Below are 22118 nucleotides of genomic sequence, written 5' to 3'. Positions count from 1 at the left end.
TGGAGTGGGATAAAATTTGTTTATCCTGAATCTTATTGGTTTTTCTTGGTCTTTCAGTTTTGTTTTTTCCTTCCCAATTACCAAATCTTGAAAATTGTTGTAAAACACTCGTTACAATCGATCTATATTGATTTTTCTCTGATCGGATTGAAAGAACGATACAATCCGCAATTTTAATTCGGAAAATACTTTTTTTCCACGAGACATTATATTAATTCAGTTTACTTTGGTATATACTGTAAAATTAAAAACTATTGTGGATTTTGTAGAGATTAGTGACATTTAGTAAAAAGTTGCTCTACTTTTTGCCAGCTGAATATTTAGTTTTTTGATTTGTAACAGTGGATTCAGATAGCCATTTATATATTTTTAAAGTTGCTCTACTTTTTGCCAATACTGTACATAATGTATAGCCCATAAATTTAATTTTTAAAATAAAAAAAATGCTTTGTGATTCTTAAAAAATATTATTTTCATCATTATTAATCATACAAAGCCAATTTAATATGATATTTTTTTATATTTAAGCTTTTAACTAATGAAATTAATTAATTCAAGATTAAGACTTAAGATTATTAAATAAAATATAGACATTATAAATTTCTATAAGCCTATGTTTACGACCAAAATTCGTTTACGTTCAGGAACTACTAAAATCTGTATATACTCGTGTGTATGGAAGTTCATATTTTGTATCATATTCAAATGGCAAAATTCTAATCTGCTCCGTGTGTCAAAGTTATAATCCTAATAAACTTTAATTCTGAATACATCCACATAACTCAAGCTATACGTTTCTACACACAAAAGCCACTTTAAGAAAATTTATCTCATATATTTGACATTATAAAGTAATAAAAATGAAATATGTGACAGAGCAAAAATTAATTGTATCTGTAAATATTAAAGCTTATTCATATTTAGGTTAAAAAATAGAACATTTGAAGTTATAACAAATTATAACTAATTTGGGAAATGACATAACCATTTCATTTCATTATCTGATCATCATATAAACCAGCATAATAACGTTCATGCATTTACGGCAATCCCAAACTTAAAACTAATTGATTACAAGCCAATTGACCAGGAATATCGCCATTAATAATGACGAACCGTCACTGATTTGGGGGAACACGAGCCGAACAGTATAGAACCTTGAAAATCCCCACAGCGCGTCTTGGTCCCATTACAGGATGTAGACTTTGATTATTCTAGCCGTAATTGCGGCCGCTTTGTCCTTTGAGAGCTCGGGCCTATTGTCCGGCCTCCAACAGCGATAACGTCTCACTCCCACGCACTGCGGCGCCCGTGTTTCCTGCAGATTGCAGTTCGGTACGTACTTTTTTCACTTCATTTCACGAACAGGAAAGGATTTTAGAGAAACTTTCAATTGTCTCCACCTTACGGCTATTGGCTTCGCTCAATGGGATTATTGAGTATTACTGTTTCTTTAGAATATCTGCCATTTTGAATGTACGTGCCGAATAAAACACCCGGTTTCTGGACGAATTGGAAAACTTTCACGTTCCTGATCTGACCATATCAACGAAGTTAGTCGGCTTAATTAGTTCTTTTGTGACTTAATTTATATATCCCTTAAACGAGGTATTTATTTATAGATTAAAGGGTAAGCAAAATAAGTTCAACGGAACATAATCATGAAACGCTAAATTAGTGAAATTTATTGATAAACAAATAATCATAACTGTAATATATTTCTGTAATATTGTCGTTAAATAAACAGAAAATCCATGGTCTATCTAATTATATTGGATGGTAAACGTTTAATGTGTGGTATTAATTATCTTTGAGAAATGTGAAGTTCCAACCAATCGAATGCTAGTTTCAAACAAGTTAGAAACGTGCAAACATTACTCTATAATGTTTGTGTTTGAACCAGGAAATTTTGCTATTAAACTAGTTCCATTTGAAAATTTAATGACTTTACAGAGGACGAGTGAATGTATGATAAACTATAACAAAAATTTTCGGTTGGAACACTTAATCTATTAATATCAGATGTAGTAATGTTCATTATATACATTTACAAACATTATTTTTACTACTGTTTTATATTTTTCTACATTAAAAATATTATTATTACTATTATTGTGTATATAAAATGGGATTAAAGTCACCAATATAAATTTTATTGATGTAATTAAATTTTACATTTGTTATTGTAATGTAACATTTTTAATTAAGCATGTTGTATTGTTAGAAATTAACTACTTTGTTTAATAAATAATTATTGCATATTTATTTACATTTTTAACAATTATTATAATTAATTGATGAACGATCACTGTTGGCCTAATTATAATTATGAAAACTAAAATAATTTTAAATTGCAATATAAACAAAGTTACATATACAATAATATTTCAGCAATTTATATAAATAAAATTATTTTAAACTAACAGTTCCATAAATTAATATTTTTATTTACGATACAATTTTTGACATGTTTATTGGTACTACAAATATATTCGTCCGATTTAAATTAATCAGAAAACAGATTACCACATTCTCAATTATACTGCAACCTGTGAAAAAATCTTATGGGTTCGCGTCACCGACATGCTTTTAGCAGTATATCTGTAGCTATATAGCTGGCGTATAGTACTGTGTATATATTATAAGTGAAATTGAATGAATTTAATGAAAAGTTCAATGTTTATATACTGTGCATTATTGAAATAGTATTTTTGTTTGATTATTATTTGAATGCCCATGTCTAATGATCGAAAACTCGAAAAGATAAATTTTCATTTAGTTACCTTATTGTATCTTTTTTAGAACAAAATGAAATAATTGAAAGTATAAAATGTCTAAGTATTGTTGAAATTAATGATGACAGTTGTTATTTCAATTGAATTGTATTTATATTTTGTCATAATCTTGTACAGCCCGTAATATATTTGATTAATAAAAAAACCTCATAAACCAAATTGAGTTGATAATTTTAATTCAAACATTATGAAATTTCAAATTTTAATGCCAAAAATTCTAAGTTTTTACTTCTGCCGAGTATCTCTATAACTGCCAATTTTAATTTTTTTATATTTAATTTGGAATTTTGATCTGTTTAGTTAAAAAATTACAATAACTTCCCGCTTTGTGAAATTAGCTCACATTAGACCCAAAGTAATATTAAAGTACACATTTAATTCCATTAATATTCAAACCTTTGTCCACAAAATCCTATAAAGGCGTTTTAATTAAGCTTGTACATTTAATTAACTATGAAACAAAAAAGAAACCTTGTCCGTGTAGTCCACTCTTGAAAAATTGAAAATTCATTATTTTCAGCCTCTTGTTATTAAGCCCGAAATAATAAAAAACTCATTTTATTATGAGAGGTCGTAAGCATACATAAAAAGTGCTAAGTAAACATTTTTGAAAATTCAATAACACCGCACATGGAGAACATATTTATTCTTCTTTTATTATAAAACTTTAATAGCTTCTTTCATGGCGAAATGAGTGCAAACATGGAATTTAACGTGCAGAGCTGCATTCGACCAGTCCTTTATATTTGCCATATATTTAATTAACTTTACAATAACATCATTATTAAATTGTAAGATACGATTTATTATTAGGTCGTATTTGTTCCATGAAAATCATAATTTTATCATACTTTGAATAAATGAAATTTTATAAAATAAAATTCACATCAATGACAGTTATCAATATTAGATATTAAATTACAGTTTCATAACGTTTAACTTTTATTTTAATAATTTAAATTCTCTACTTTTAATACTACATGAATTGATGATAAATCTGTAAAGACTCAAAATATTGAGAATAATTTTGTCTTGTTCAAACCTGAGGTAAATTTCAATTAAACTTATGTCCTATGTAAATAATTCAAAGCAATTTTATCGTGGAAATGTTATTTCGAACTAATTTGTAAAAAGTAATCTGTGTTTGATTTTAATCTGTATTCCAGCCGAATACGTGCAAAGTAAAACTATGTTTGATTTTGATCAAAATCCAAGTTAATAAAAAAAGGATTTATAACTAGCTATGCAGTTTGCGAAACGAAATGTGGGAATGTATAGTTTTTTAAAAATAGATATACGTGTATTTTTATCAATAATGTCAGTTTATTAAGTGAAAACTATACGGGGTAACAAAAATTGGTTATTTTTGATTGTTTTAATATTTTCTCTTGATACCCTGAGTTGACACTTAAACATTGTTGATGTGAGTTGAAAACATCCTGCACCAAAAACATTTTAATTAACGATTTAGGTGAATGAACAATTTAATCGACCAATCAAAGTAATGCTGTTTTCACGAAAACGTTTAATATTAAAACTTTTGAGCTCCTTTACCGATTTAAAAATCAAACGTTCTCAAACCTCTTTGAATTACGAGTGTATAACAGAAAATTAATTTATAGGGCTTATACTTTCAATCTGTGATATTGGCAAACATAACTTGAATAATACCCCTCTTTATGTTCATTGGCCTTTATTAATGGTCCATAATCCGTCAAATATCCCTATTTTCAACCGTTTAATTGCTCATGGAGTAATGGATAGAAACTTAACTAACATTTGGCAAATTTAGTTTAATCCAATAATCCAATATATTTCAATTCAGCTTGTATGTGTATATTTAATTGGCAGTTATTGTATACTTTATTGAAATGAAAATATTACTGAACCCATATTTGCTTCATCGAGTTATAATTCATAATTATAATTTGGATTAAAATTAGTCTAACTATCTGTGGGACGACATTTTTTTACAAACTAATATATTTTGTTTACAGAAGTCCCACAAATATTTGTATAGCTTTACAATTTTTAAATAATTCAGTCAATTTTACGATACCCACAATAGAATTTCTGATGTACCATTTTGATTAATTAATATGACATCTTGTCAATAGGACACAAAGATCTCAGTGGTGATACGTACTCGATGCATCCGAGCGAGACCGTGGACGTAGCAGGGCTGCTTAGTAGACAACCCCATTTGCATATAATAATGTATTTACCGGCTTAGGTTCATTAGCCAAATGAAATTATGGCTGGCCGGACCCAGGAGAAGTTCGTGCTGTTAATGTTTCATTTTGGTACTCTGACACTTGCTCCTTTATGAGACCTTGGTGACTAGTTTGATTTTTGTTTACGAAAGAGATGCGACCCGAAAATTAGATTATACACTCGTACCTGAAAGGGGATTTTCGTTTGCGCTGGGACACAGTTGCACACACACTGCAACACGATAAGGATTGTTTGGGAATTCTCTTGATTATGACTGCCAGTTTATATCTGGCGTCGGGTTTTATTTTTAATTAATTTAGCAAGATTTGGATTTTTTATTCAGATTTCTGAATTCTAATTTATTTTATGGATACTTAGAAGAAATTAATTCAATTAAGATTCAATTGTAATTATTTATACAGTATGAAAAGCGGAGACAGTCTGTCTCATAGTGGGAGACTTACTGTCTCTCTCTATTGTTCATGTTGTCTCTTTCAGGATTCAGATAGATCAGACTCTTTTCGTACTATATATTTATTTATATATTTATATACAAATATGTTTATTTATATATTCATATATTTATATATTTATATATTTATATATTTATATATTTATATATTTATATATTTATATATTTATATATTTATATATTTATATATTTATATATTTATATATTTATATATTTATATATTTATATATTTATATATTTATATATTTATATATTTATATATTTATATATTTATATATTTATATATTTATATATTTATATATTTATATATTTATATATTTATATATTTATATATTTATATATTTATATATTTATATATTTATATATTTATATATTTATATATTTATATATTTATATATTTATATATTTATATATTTATATATTTATATATTTATATATTTATATATTTATATATTTATATATTTATATATTTATATATTTATATATTTATATATTTATATATTTATATATTTATATATTTATATATTTATATATTTATATATTTATATATTTATATATTTATATATTTATATATTTATATATTTATATATTTATATATTTATATATTTATATATTTATATATTTATATATTTATATATTTATATATTTATATATTTATATATTTATATATTTATATATTTATATATTTATATATTTATATATTTATATATTTATATATTTATATATTTATATATTTATATATTTATATATTTATATATTTATATATTTATATATTTATATATTTATATATTTATATATTTATATATTTATATATTTATATATTTATATATTTATATATTTATATATTTATATATTTATATATTTATATATTTATATATTTATATATTTATATATTTATATATTTATATATTTATTTATATATTTATATATTTATATATTTATATATTAATAAATTTATATTTATATTTTTATATTCAATTTATATTCTCGCAAAAATTATGCCACAATTACTAATTTTTTAAACAAATTATCATTTGAAAAACCAATTTAAGACACCCTGTATTTAAAATAGACCATTTTTGATTAAAACACCTCTTTACCTTTTTTATATTTAACTTTGTTTAAGTGAGGCAATTCACCCTGTATATTTATGATCAATATTAATGTTTATTTTGCTAATTATTTAATACAAATGTGACTAAACATTTAATAATTAACAAATTCATAATTACACTGTGATATAAACAAATTAAAATTTATTTAATTTCATTGTTATTGATTAAAATCACATCGGGTTCATTTATTATTTATATTTATATATTTATTTATAAATTTATATTTCACGCAAAAATTTTGCCACAATTACTAATTTTTTAAACAAATTATCATTTGAAAAACCAATTTAAGACACCCTGTATTCGAAATAGACCATTTATGATTGAAACACCCCAGTAATTTTTTTATATTTAACTCGATTTGTGTGAGGCAGTTCACCCTCTATATTTATGTACAATGTTAATGTTTATTTAACTAATTATTTAATATAAATGTGACTAAACATTTAATAATTAACAAATTCATAATTACAGTGTGACATAAACAAATTAAAATTTCATTGTTATTGATTTAAATTACATCGAGTTCATTTATCGGCTACATCAAAAGTAAATTGGGTTGTTAAATTACTTTTTTCAATACTTCACCATTAAATTTTATTTTGTTTTTATCTTAAAAACATTTTTTATCATTTTGTATTAATTAGTAGTATTCAATAACATTAAATTATAGAATGATAAAAATTTTGTAAAAGTTTATCTTTTTTCGATTTATTTCCGTTTTAATTATAATTGCGGTTAATTAATAGAGGCAATAAAAACTTTAATTAAAATGCAAATGTCTATCAGTGGGTCCCTTTATTTCCATTTTCTTTAATTCCATCCGATCTTAATGCAAAACTGGCAATATTAACCAAGGAGTAAAATAAATCAACACAGTGACTTTTATTTAATTTACTACCAAATGTATTTATAAAATCAGGCTTTGCTGATTCTCATTTGCATTTTCACTCAATTCGGACAAATTCCCATTATTTATTATAAGTAATTAAAAACTTAAATGGATTTACATTGTACATACTAGTTTGGGAAATTACACAGATGTATACAAATTTTAGAAATTTAAATTCAATGTTTGCTTTACATTTCAAATATGTATGCTTTAATAAATATTTATTTAAAAACAATTGTAACATAGAGTCAGTATTATCATCTCCAATTAAATTTACGCCTCAATTTCGAAACAAATCCGAAATTTTCGAACCCGAATCCCGAAACATTACTATTTTTATATGAGGTTCGGTTTCGTTGTTTAGATTGGTTTAGCATAACAAGGGGTTAGAAACGAAAGAAGAGGCACTCTGCCAAAGCCTCAGTACAAACATCAAATTCGAAAGACAAACGCAACACAAATAATACCGGCTTAACATATCGTTGGATGACGTGTGCACTTTATCTGTTGAGAGATGTTACTTTTTCTAAGGTGTTACTCCTCCCTGATTTATATCTAGCTGCGCCATCTCAATTTCCTGCCGTATTAACTTTATTTAGGAACTTCCCCCACAGTTGGTTCCGCTGTAAATAAATGCATGTGTGCACTTAAACCGTATAAACTGTTGTCATATATAATATTAAAATTTTGGTTTGACATGTTCGCATTTTAAATGGAGTTTTATATTTCCATTTTAAATTTGAAACTTCCACTCTCAGGAGTACCAATATTCGGAATATATTTAATCACTGTTACTTACACTATCGTAGAGCAACTTTAGAAATTTTCATTTGTCTTGATAAAAGTGTACGTTTAAAAACAATACATCAATATAATTGTTTATTAGTGGGTTTAGTTATGTATTTATTAATATTAGAAAAATATTCAAGGATCAAAAGTAGAGGAACTTTAAAATAAAACAACTTTACGTACATTTAGCCTTCTTTTATTTAGTATCTAGTATCATATCCATTATTTTTAATAACTTCTAAACACATTGATTTTGGTAACTTTCCAATATAATCGTTGGAAATTTCTTTCGAGTGAGTTTGAACTTCTTCGTAGAGTTCTTTCATATTTGACAGTCTTTTTGCAGGGATTCTCCGATCAATTTCTTCTCAAAAGTTTTCCATTGGATTGAGATCTGGGTTTTGTGCTGGCCAAGGCGTGACACGTACTCTTTGAGAAACAAACTATTTTTTAACTTACTTAGACGTATGTTTCGGATCGTTGTCGTGCTGGAAGGTTCACCTTAAACTGACGTTACCTTTGTTAAATGGAAGCATATGATTCTAGAGAATGTTACGATAAACAAAACGATCCATTATTCTGTCTAACTTTACCAGTGGGCCCATGCCAAACCTAGAAAAACATACCAAACCATAACGTCTCCTCCACCACGATTCACAGTGGGTTTAGTGTTCTTGGGATGATACTTTTCATTAATTGGTCCTCTCACCTATGAAATGCCATCAGATTTGAATAATTGGAGTGGACTTTCATCGGAAAACAAAATTGTTTTCCATTGCCCATCTGTCCAGATCACATGTTCTCTTACAAATAGTAGTTTCGCTGCTCTATAGTTTGCAGAAATGAAGGGCTTCTTTGTTGGTTTTCTACCATAGAGACCATCTCTTTTTAGTCTTCGTTTTATGGTACTCACCAACACACTGAGTTCGTTTATTTTTTGATTTATGGAGGATGGGCTGATTCAAGTGTCGTGAACAACAAGCGTTTTGTTTTCCTGTCCACAGCTCTTTTAGTTTTGAGTTTTCTATCTCTTTTGGGAACTCCTTCCAATGTATTCCTTCTGTTACAATTGGAAATCGTCCTTGAAATGATCGATTTGTTTAAATTTAATCTACTGAAATGTTACTCTGTTTTTCACCATTTCGGAACTTTTCTACAATTTGTTGTTTACTTTGTATCGTTAGATGGACACTTCTAGGCATTTTTTGCTTTAAGTTAAGATGTTGGACACAAAAATAAATTATAAAATCAATTGTATTGAATATAGGGTTTGGTTGCTTTACTTATGAACTCTGTCCGAAATAAAATGTTGTATAAAAACTACGTAAATAAAGATATCCGTATATAAATTGAGGTACGAAATGTTTAGACACTTATTAATAATAAAATTAATTTAAATTATAAAGAATTGTTCTTTTAATAAAATTATTATGTTAATTTGTTGCTCTACATATGAGCTATAGTGTATAAATTAATACAATTCATATGAGTAACTGCGTATATCCTTTAGTACATAAGTCCCAATCAAAGAAAATTATGGTATTACCTGTTCATAAGTGTAAGACGACAAAATGTCACAGTTTAATAAGCGGTATTTCTAAGAGCGGCAGCAAAGCCATTAAATCAAAACTTATTTTTAAAGAAAAATGTAAAACTAGTCTCAGCGGACCGATAGTTAACATAGTCTGAATGTAGTAGGCGACCCTTGAATTATAACCCCATTAATTTAGTTGGTAATTAGAATAGCATTAAGTACGGTCCATGCATATTGAACAGCAAACTGGTATCCGTACAAATTTAGCATTAGAAGGCCCGGAAAAGTTCTGACAACTATATTAACTTTAATAGTTTTAAGCACAAAAATCACACACGAAGTTTAGATTCAATTAAATAACAATTACCACATTATTAGTGTTTTGTTGCAAATAATTTAATACGTCTAATAAATTTTGACGACGTATAAAATAGTTGGCTAACGTCCAACTATAATATAACAGTACCTCTTTCTTGTTTAATGATTTAGAAGCAATACAAATATAAATGGTGGTATTGAATTTTCTGAATATTTATTTTAACCCATCAAAAGGCACACAAACACGTAGTGTAGACATAATTAAAATATAACGCTTTTATGAAATATTTATGTACTCCTGAACTAACATTAATTTCCAATTAAACTCTAATTAAACTTAAATAATTTATTGCTCAGGTTTTAAATCGATACCAACTTAAAGTTAAAAGTAGTTTTACAATAGTCGTAACTGCTGATGTATGTTGTGTACTGTGTATACATAGATACATGTACGTACATGTATGTTGGTATATTATTGGTACATTTATTTAACAGCTCAACATAACATAAAGTTAAATAGTGTATGCATATACACTGTGAATTTGTGTGTATGACGCACACATTACAGGTATAGATCAGTGCAAACAGTATTATAACATATGAGCTACGACATCATAGCTTCTGAAACGTCGATTCCCTTGAAAGGTTTTATACCTAATAAACTACTATAGATAAACTGTAAATAATATTAATAATACTTAGTTGTACGTGTATTTCGTTAGCAAATCATTTTTATTCTACTGTTGACTGTATGAATTTACGTATTTTAGTATGTAAAATACAATTAAAAATTAAACAAATTAAGTGGTTGCAAAACGTGGTTAATTCTTTGAATTAAAACAATGACAAAATGTGGCACAATTCACATATACGAAGATTGCTATTTCATGGCCTTTTTAAAAATTCATACATTGTCAGCTTTATTGCCATTGTATGAAATCCTTCGACCTGGCTGTTGCTTCTATACGGGCTGTTATGTGGAATTGTTTTGTTGTATGTCTAAAATTTGTTTTTATGTTGTCGTGGACAAATAGAATGTGAACATAAAGGAGTTTACAAACCATAAAATGTTTGAGGCGATACAGCTAGTGTGTACCTTCCGTTTTCGAGTTGATAAGGTTTCGTGCTAGTTAACTGATTGCTCGAACATACATTCACATTTCTCAATTCTGAGTAAAGAATTTAATTTTTATTATGTAGTGTGGTTTGTAAATTTCTTAATAGTTTTTCGAGGATTTAATTTAGGATAGTAAAAAGTGTTTAAAATCGTTAAAGATTACTTAAAAGTTATGGATATTATATTAGCTCGTCTATAATAAATTCAAAGACAATTAATTAGCTGCTACTGCTCTAATCAAATATATTAATAATACACATTTAATAGTAAATATACAGTATGGGCAGAAAGTAGAGCAACTTCAAAAATATATAAATTGCTATCGCCCTGTATATGCAAATCTAATATAATTTATACCAATTAAACCAATAATATTTTGGACCACCTGTTGCTTTCCAATTAAAAAAGGTGTCTAAAATTATTCATAATAATGGGAATTTTACAATATATTAGTGTAAAATTAATTAAAATACAAATTAAAAATTATTTTTAGTAATAAAACTTTAAATAGCATAAGTTGATCCACTTTTTGCCAGCCCAACACCAATAATCATCAGTAAAATTAAATACTTTATTTTTTTTACTGTTTAACTATCCAACTGTTAAATTTGTAAAGGGTAGTTAATTTTCAATATACATTTTTTTGAACATAATAACCAGGACAAAAGTTATTTGAATTTGGCTCCACTTTATGCCAATAATGTACATTGAATTAGTTAATTCCAACTTTTGAAATCTCAAATCAAATATCTAATTATGTCTTTTATAAACATTAGATATTTAGATATTTTGTGTTGAAAGAGACTTTTGGTTTTGTCCTGCTTAATATTCATTTCCCTAATTAGGAAACTAGAATGAAGAAATGCTCCAGTTTTAAAACGTTTGACCAACTACTGACTGCTTTACCTTAATACACAGTTTTGAAAATGTTTTTAGCCATTCGCTGGCCTTGTACGAATATTGAGTTTTAAACTTATTAAAGATGAAGATATCTCGTAATTGTTTTTTCTAATAACTAAATATATCACACAAATGCTGTGCAGTGAGCATAAATTAATTAATAGGGTTTCGTGCTAGTTAATTGGTTGTTCGTATTTTAAAATTTGTCATTTTTGAAAAAGAAATATAATTTTTATTAAGTAGTGTGGTTTGTCAATTTTTGGATAGTTTTTTTGAAGATTTAATTGTTTTATTCTTGATGATTTCAGTTAAAAGTAAAGTAAATTAGGTAAAAGGTAACTTTATCTCCTTTAAAAAAATTAGATACATACCTACATACAAATTTAGTGACTAAATAGCTTCGACTCATCCTTCTAACATGTCTGTCAACGTTTAAAGCATTTGGTGGTACATTCGATGGGCTAGGCTGAATATTGAATTTCATTCTTTATTTTTAAAAACAATGTATTCTCTAATATACCTAATAATACATACATAATAATCCAATATATGTCACAAATTCTATGCTGTGAGTATAAATCATTTTTTTTTTTTTCGATATTTTTGGATATCGTAAATATTGCTAAATTTTTACAAAAAAAAACCGTATTTGCACGAACAATATGCCCCGTCATAAAATTTTTACGATGCAAATATTTACATACCGGCACAAACCCAGGATTATCATAAAATTGAAGGTAAATAATTTCCCAATAAATATTACCCATTAGTGGATATACCAAACATTAACAACATAACAATAAATATAAAAAAGTGTGGGTGTATTGTTAGTGTGACAATAATTACGAACATTCATTGGAAAATGCGATTCAAAATATTTACAGGTTAAAAATATGAGAAAATTATTTCAATTGCAAAACAGAGTAAACGCAATTCACTGTGGTGCATCGCCTGTGTGAATATAACATGGTATTTAGCAGCTGTCTGAACAACAGCGAATATTAAACGCTATTTAAATTACCTCTTGTTATTTACACCTTGTGGAAAATAAACGTTTGTATTATTTAGTATGTAGGTGTACTTAGTGGAGAAATGTGAATGGTATGTAATGATATGTGTATCAAATTTACCAGCAACATGACCACTTCATCCACCTTTTTGAATTCAACCAATTAATTCAACATTTAGAAGAATAACTAAGTCATATTCAGGTACAACTTGGTTTATTCGGCTGGATGCATTTTTTATAATTAGAATATGACGTCAGTGACCTGAAAATTCACGTTATTTGTTTGTTAGAATCCAATATTTGATATTTTACTAAATAAATAATGTCATCGAATTGTTATACTGTAGTTCGAAATATTGTTTAATGCAAATAGAATTAATTTATTGCATATTCAGATTGTTAGATATGTTATAACCAACATATATAGATGTTTAATATTTCCAATTAAATCATCAAGCAATATGACGGTTCAGAGTATCCTTTTTTATATAAACTGAGCCACTATCAGCTAATAGTGGTACTAATTTATATAAAAAAAGATAATGGACACAGATACTTATCTATCAGTTACATGACTATGAAAGGAACCGGATGAATCAGAATTTATCCTGACAAGAAGTCCCCAAATCTCTATGGAAGAAGGCCAAAGAAATAGACAAACTAGAACATTAATTTTACTTAGAATCACCACATGGAGGTCCTAAAAAGATCTATGAGGTAACAAATTTTTCAAAAATTTCATAAGACAAGTAAAATACAAAACATCAGGACCACAGGAGTAAAACCAGGAACACCAATACATAATATCCCTATTATTAAAGGTCAAATAACAAAATTAAAATGAATAGCAAATAAATAAAAGCTAATAGTGGTACTAATTTATATAAAAAAGCATACTGGGCACAGGTACTTATCTATCAGTTACATGACTATGACAGGAACCGATAAATCAGAATTTACCCTGAACAAGAAGTCCCCAAATCTCTGTGGAAAAAGACCAAAGAAATAGACAAACTGGAACATTGGTATATATATAGTTTTTAAAAATCAGAAAATCAGGAAAAAAACACCAATAATAATAACGTCATTGACAATATATTTCATATATTTGGGATCAAAATCTATTTCACTGTTGTGTCCTTTGGGCATTATCCAAAAACACATTTTTATTATTCTGTTACTGAAGATATTTGTTAATATTACCTCATATATCAAGAGCATGCTGTAAGGTGGAACACTCTGTATCTACTGTATGTATTACATTTCACCGAGTCTTTTGACACAATGATGACGTAATGCCACAAAAATCGATGTTTAATTTAGAGCATTTTAAAAATGAATTCATGCATATTTATTATTTAGCTTGATGTTGAAAACATTCCAATACCAGGTTTGTCATTGTGATTTAACCATTTTGTTATTTGACCCAAAACTCCCTCGTTAACGGACTACTTTCCCCATTGACACACGTTCCCCATTACAAATTCATACTTTTTTTATCAGTCACGGAAACTAAAAAGTGATTGCTCATCCAAGCGAAATATCCCGGAACGCTAAGTTTATTTCTATAAGGAGTTGCACAAGTGAGTCCTTGTTGGTGCTGCTTGTAAACATAAGGACACTCCAGCGGCTGGAAGGAATACTTGATGCAAAGTCTTGTATTTCCGATTAACCGTTCCATTTCCTGTCCGGCAGCTCCAAATCTACAGACAAGAGTAATTGTCGTCTACAATCGTATTTACTCAACCACGTTCCATCTCGCTTGTCTAACAATTAATGGGAAATAATTATACGCCAAAGTTCAGTCGCCACTTTCAAAGCCGCCAAGGCTTGATTCCTTTTATTTATTTTCCGGAACAGTTCAACTGTTTAATTAATCTGTTGATTTTGTGGCTTATGTGAGTACTAACGTTTAATTATGCAATTGTATTTTCCAAGTCGATGCGTGCATTTACATTCGCGACATTCCTGTGCAAATTATTAATTATCGCGTTACTTTATTCGAGTGGCAACATATAATTAGGTTTAGCTGAGAAACCCTTGACTGTTAAAAATTATACAAAATTGACATGTATGAAATAAATGAATGCAACGATTAAATATTAACTCAGCAAATACAACTTGTTGACGTAATTCCAAAATAAATTTTACCTTAAATTAAACTCTAACGGCCTATTGACATTAAAATGCAATTAATCATTTTATAATACTGTTGTGTGCATTATAAACTGACGTTGCTGATTAATTAATTTTCTTCCTAATTTATTACAAGGTTTGAAATGAACGTCGTCTGCTATATTTTAAATTTAATGCTCCGAAATTCATACTTTTTTTAATAAATGCGCTTGAAGACTCGGTATGTTATTCGTAAGTTTCATAGCCACAAATTTAGACCTAAAGACCACAATTTCCTATTTCAATATTTAATTTTTAGCAACGCACAACATGATAAAATACAACAGAAATATTTTTCGAATTTACAAAAGTTGAACGGGCTTTGTTTGCTGAATAAAACAAACGCACGCATACTTCATCCCTAACAACCGATCCTATTAAACTCACAATTAGATGAATGAACTTTTGTTTAATCAGACTCAGATCATTAACGAGGTCATTATGAAATCGACTTTTATTCTCGTAGGGAGACTTTGCTACTAAGGTTGGTAATATGTAATGAATTGCGCCCGGTGAATTATCGGTATACTTCTGACTAAAGAGGGGTTGTCAGAAACAAGGATTCTCGATTAGAAGGTTCCATTTCTTAATCCCTCTCTTCAACGTATCTACATTTGTATTCTTGGGAACACCACTCTCAAATGCTCATCCCTCTAAGTATAAGGTTAAAAATTTAGTCACAGTTGCACCTTCTCAAAGATTTAGAAAGGGATTTCATGTAGTTGTTTTGTTTAACATCGTGAAATTTAATTTTCCCTATTAAATATTTATGCGAGAACACCTCTTTACTCAGTTTTAAGTGTAGCGAGAGACTATGTAATACGTAATTTATTTTAATTATGTTTTATTGTTAGAAGCACCTATGTTAGTTAATTCCCATTTTTTCCCTTAAGAAATTACGAAACATTTTGTTATTGTATGAATTTTATTTAATATAATATGTATTGTTTTTGTGAATGTACTTTGAATTTAAATATGTAAATACAATATGCATTTGTAATAAGAGGTTTTTAATAATTATGGATTAATTTTATATTTTATTTATACAAAGGTATATTTAAAAATTTAAAATGTTTGATGGACAACATCTAATAATTTAATTTCTAGTTGTATAATCTATTCAAACCATAAAAATATCTATAGTCTATTTACATTTAGTTAAAAATCATTATACTAACTTTTTGAAATTTAATTATTGGTTTGATGATTCAGAATTTCTTGTCAGGATAAATTCTGACTTATCGGTTCCAGTATACTTTTTTATATAAATTAGTACCACTATTAGCTTTTATTTATTTGCTATTCATTTTAATTTTGTTATTTCACTTTTAATACCAGGGATATCATGTATTGGTATTCTTGGTTTTACTCCTGTGGTCCTGATGTTTTGTATTTTACTTGTCTTATGAAATTTTTGACAAAGTTGTTACCTCATAGGACTTTTTAGACTCTCAATGTGGTGTGTCTAAGTAAAATTAATGTTCCAGTTTGTCTATTTCTTTAGCCTTGTTCCATAGAGATTTGGGGATTTCTTGTCATGATTAATTCTGATTCATCGGTTTCTTTCATAGTCATGTAACTAATAGATAAGTATCTGTGTCCAGTATCATTTTTTTATATAAAGTAGTACCACTATTAGCTTTTATTTATTTGCTATTCATTTTAATTTTGTTATTTCACCTTTAATATCAGGGATATTATGTACTGGTGTTCTTGGTTTTACTCCTGTGGTCCTGATGTTCTGTATTTTACTTGTCTTATGAAATTTTTGAAAAAATTGTTATCTCATAGGACTTTTTAAGATCTCCATGTGGTGATTCTAAGTAAAATTAATGTTCCAGTTTGTCTATTTCTTTAGCCTTGTTCCATAGAGATTTGGGGACTTCTTGTCAGGATTAATTTTGATTCATCGGTTCTTTTCATAGTCCTGTAACTAATAAATAAGTATCTGTGTCCAGTATGCTTTTTTATATAAATTAGTACCACTATTAGCTTTTATTTATTTGATATTCATTTTAATTTTGTTATTTCACCTTTAATATCAGGGATATTATGTATTGGTGTTCTTGGTTTTACTCCTGTGGTTCTGATGTTTTGTATTTTACCTGTCTTATGAAATTTTTGAAAAGTTGTTACCTCACAGGTCTTTTTAGGATCTCCATGTGGAGATTCTAAGCATAATTAATGTTCCAGTTTGTCAATTTCTTTGGCCTTGTTCCATAGAGATTTGAAGACTTCTTGTCAGGATAAATTCTGATTTATCGGTTCCTTTCATTGTCATGTAACTGATCTGATAAGTATCTGTGCTCGATATCCTTTTTTATATAAATTAGTACCACTGTCAGTTTTTATTTATTTCCTATTTATTTGACTTTTAATATCAGAGATATTAAATATTATTGTTCTTGGTTTTACTCCTGTAGTCCTGATATTTTCTATTTCACTTGTCTTATGAATCTTTTTAGGATCTCCATGTGATGAATATACCAATCACTTATGATCATGATGTGACATATAAATATGTATATTTTACAAGATTGTATTTTATATTTTCTAAATTTATCGTTTGTTATTATATTTAAAACCAGCAAAAATACAATTTTAAATTATATTCATAGCTTCAGACAGTTTTTTATATGTACTTTTTATTATATTAAAACAAAAAATATAATTTATTATAATTTATTTCACTATGTAAATGTAAAATATCAATAACTTATTATTTGAACCCTCTCAAATTGATTCCTGTTCTTTTTTTAAAACAATTTCCTTGTTGGAAAGGATTGTATTACACAGGATACGGTTATGCTTCCAATACAAAGTTATATTTTGTTTGACATTTTTCAACATCAAAAATCCTTATACATCAATTTCCCGATATAGATCCGGATAAGTGCGTGACCATAACTAAGGTTTTTCTCGAAGACCTAAGAACTAAGTGAGTTATCGAGGGTCTAAAACAAACTGACCAAGGTAAAACCAAATAGCCCCCGTTCCCGCAGCAACGTCGAACAGTAAGAATAGAAATGGATCCCTGTTTCAACACTCTCTCCGTAATACTACGGAACATTTAATTAGGTCAGCTCGGCCAATTAGGCAGCACATTTCACATAGCTCTTGAATTGTTAAATTGCTTGATTTGACCTTTTCCTTTCCCGAATTAGCGGAGGATTTTCTGGCTGAAATGAATTTGTCATTGTTTTACTTTTCTTATGTTCCTCGCCGATTATTTAACTTTAATTGTTCGTAAAAATATTTGTTTAAATCGTGCATAAAAAATAGTAAATACTAATTAAATAATCACAAAAGTAATTTTACAAAAGAAACGAAATTAGTTCGGATAATATTTTGCACAAGTTTGTGCACGTTTCAGTTTATTACCATTTCACACATCCATACATGCCACAATTTCGAATACGCAATTTAACAGAAAATAAACGTCAGCGAGTTTATCGATTTTGGTCGATTTTTCTTGACTCTGGCTGTGGATACACAATTACTCCCATTTCAGTTCGTGTGGGCTATATGTGCGGTAAAATATGGTGTTTAAACTGAATATGTGGAATGATTAAAATAATACTTCAATATTAAAAGCTGCATACATCACTGAGTATACATTTAAAACCAATTTAGGACCCAATTTTATTCGGACGTTTCAACATTCATGTTATGTTTCACAACATTTTAAATTTCAAATGTAATGTAAAATAATATTGTCCGACGGTGTAAAAATATTTAGAATAATTTTACCAATTAATTTTTGTATTGACATTTATTTTAGAGTAGTCGTGTGTTATTGTTGGAAGATAGCCGGTTATTCACAAATGATTTTTCTGTATTAATAGTTCTGCTTCACTCAAAATCAGAAAGTAGATTAAATTAGCAAATTGGTCGAATTTTTAAAAATAATTCCGAAACTAAATGTGTAAATCTCTTTGGGAAGAATGTTAAGGTTGAGGCTTTCGTGACCATTGTTTCCATAACTATACTTGTTCGGGTTTATTGGTCGTCGTGTGTTGGAATTATTTCCTGATGTTTTGCTGGCACGAATGACTTTCATCTTCAAAGGTCTGATTTGGTTCATCAGATTGACAACTAAATGGCAACTTAGACAACTGATGTTCTAGGAATTTCGTTCTGTTCGTTGGCCGTTATTATCTGCTTCGAGATTTTGGTGTTTTTGAACATTGCTGTCCATATTTTATCAAGCTTCAATGCTTCTTCTCTTCTGTTGAAGTTGTTTCCGTGTTTATGGATTTTAATTGCTTTCCTAATCAGCAATTGTGTATCTTGGAATTTTATCTAATGATTTCCATCTAACAGTGCATGTTCAGCTACAGCAAACTTGTCTGCTTGTCCTAGGATGCAGTTTCGTTTGTGTTTCTTAATCCTATTACCTATTGAACGTTTTGTGGTACGGATGTATACTTTCACACAAGAGCATGGTATGCGGTACATCTCAGAAGCTGTTTGATAGTCTCTCCTATTTTTGGCAGATCTGAGACTGTGTTAAATCTTCCTTGTTGGTATAAAAACAGTATGGATGTTATGTTTTAATAAAATTTTTCCAATTCTATCGGTAACTTTACATATAAATGGGGGAAAAGCTTTACCAATCGTGGGCTCACTAGATGGATTTTTATTATTACTATAAGGTCTCATTGTACGTCTTATTTCTGAGCATTTGTATCCGTTGGTCTGTAGTGTTTTTTCTAAGCGTTCTTGTTCTTCAGCGAGGTGGTGTGTGGCACATATTCTTTTGGCTCGTGCAGTTGATGTTTTGATGACCCCTTGTATTTGACTAGGATGATGGTAAGATGGTTTATGTAGATACCAATCGGTGTGTATAGGTTTTCGGTATACTGTATGGTCTAAAGGTTCACCCACTCTTTTTACTAGGACGTCCAAAAAAGGTATTTGGTTCTCCTTCTTCAATTCCATTGTGAATTTGATATTGTTATGTTGAGAGTTTAGGTGTTTTAGAAACTGATCTAGTTTTTCTTGTCCATGTTTCCATATCACGGAAGTATCATCCACGTAACGATACCAAACAGAAGGTTTGTGTTTGGAAGTCCTAATCGCTTTTTGTTCAAATTGTTCCGTAAAGAAAATGGCGATGTCTGGACTAAGAGGACTGCCCATTGTTAATCCTTTAGTCTGAGAAGAAATATGATTAATTAGCTATATATTCGTCACATTATCTATTATAAGAACATAATTAAGAACCTACTTCAAATTTATTCCAATAGATTTATAAAATGATATTTTCTTGAATTATCCTATATATCAACGTCAGTTTAAATTTATTATCATTACATTCCCTTATAAATAAATAAAAATATGACATTTAGTAAATGGAGCATGAATTTATTATATTTCTTTATGTTTCAGGAACTTCACAAGCAAATATCAAAGTAGATCCGGCCACATTACCTACCTTCTTATCCTCCAGTCAGGCCTTTAAAGTTACTGATAAAGATACGGTGGTTTTACCTTGCGAGGTTACGAATCCAGGTATGTATTCTTTTGTAAAATATGTTTCAAAAACGGAAATAAAATCAAATTAAATTTAAAATATTTGCCATATAATTGTGTCAAAGGAAAAAGCTTTCTGTTGAAATTTTAGTAGATCATGAAATGTTTCATATCGTATACAGTGTACTCAAAAATGATTAACCTAAAAAACCGTTTTACGAGTTAAGCTTTGTTTTTGTTCAATTTTATTATAAAGGTATTTATTTCAAATTTTAATTTTAACATGTTAAACATATTAAAATATTTAATAATATATATAATAAAATATTATAATTTTTGTACTGGTTATTATGTTACATATTGAAAATTAATTTCCCTTTATAAATTTAACAATTACATAGTGAAACAATAAAAAAATAAAGAGTTTAATTTTTCTGATTATTATTTATGTTGAGCTGGCAAAAAGTAGAGCTACTTATGATATTTAAAGTTTTTATACTACTAATAATTTGTAATTAGTATTTTAATTAATTCTACACTAATATATTGGAAAATTCCCATTATTATGAATAACTTCCAAATACCTTTTTTAAATGGAAAGCAACAGATGATCAATAATATTTGGATCCATATTTTGCCAGGACTCTTACAGAACCGTGAATAAATCTTGCTCATTACTATACTCTTTGGGTCTTTTATGTTGTTCACTATCTCCCGTAAGTTTTCAATGAAGTTTAGATCGGGAAATTGAGATGACCAGTTCACAACAACAATTTTTTCCCTTAAAAGCCACTGCTTGAAATATTTTTAAGTATGTTTCGGGTCATTATCTTGTTGAAAATAAAGTTTTAGTGGCATATTTTTATCTGATTTAGTTTTCTGATTTCTAACTTCATTTCATTTGTTAACATGCTTTCATACATCAACAACTTATGTCAAAATATAGATTACCATCCTTCATTGGACAATGTCAAAATCACAATATATTTTTATTACCACAATAAGAACGTCCATTATTTTAATAATAATACAATAAAAAATGCTGACGTAAAAATATTTTAAAGATCATAAATTGCAGCATCCCTTCTCAGCTAAATTGTAGAAGTCCGATATTAAAGTAGTATTTAAATGTGAACAATTAAGCATAATTTAAAATAAACTAGTTTAAACGTGAAACTGCAAAATCTCTCGAGTGAAATAACGCAAATTGCAAATTAAATATTTTCACGGCATCTTGAATAAATTGAAATGAGGCTAACAAAGACGTAATTATATTTTCTCGTTTTTTTGCAAATAAAGTTAATTTGTTCGCA

The 22118-nt window shown here is 28.0% G+C and overlaps 1 protein-coding gene across 2 annotated transcripts in view; it reads left to right on the top strand.

Moving 5' to 3' along the window:
- LOC109605875 (limbic system-associated membrane protein) overlaps positions 1 to 22118 on the top strand; it is a 217699-nt gene that overhangs the window by 105704 nt on the left and 89877 nt on the right. For both annotated transcript variants that reach the window (XM_049962694.1, XM_049962693.1), the window contains exon 3: positions 20722 to 20844. In XM_049962694.1, the coding sequence (XP_049818651.1) occupies positions 20722 to 20844 (123 nt within the window). The remainder of the gene's footprint in view (positions 1 to 20721; positions 20845 to 22118) is intronic.

Source organism: Aethina tumida, chromosome 2 (assembly GCF_024364675.1).
Source record: "Aethina tumida isolate Nest 87 chromosome 2, icAetTumi1.1, whole genome shotgun sequence".
Classification (NCBI taxonomy): Eukaryota; Metazoa; Arthropoda; class Insecta; order Coleoptera; family Nitidulidae; genus Aethina; species Aethina tumida.
This window is presented reverse-complemented; position numbering and strand designations above follow the sequence as displayed.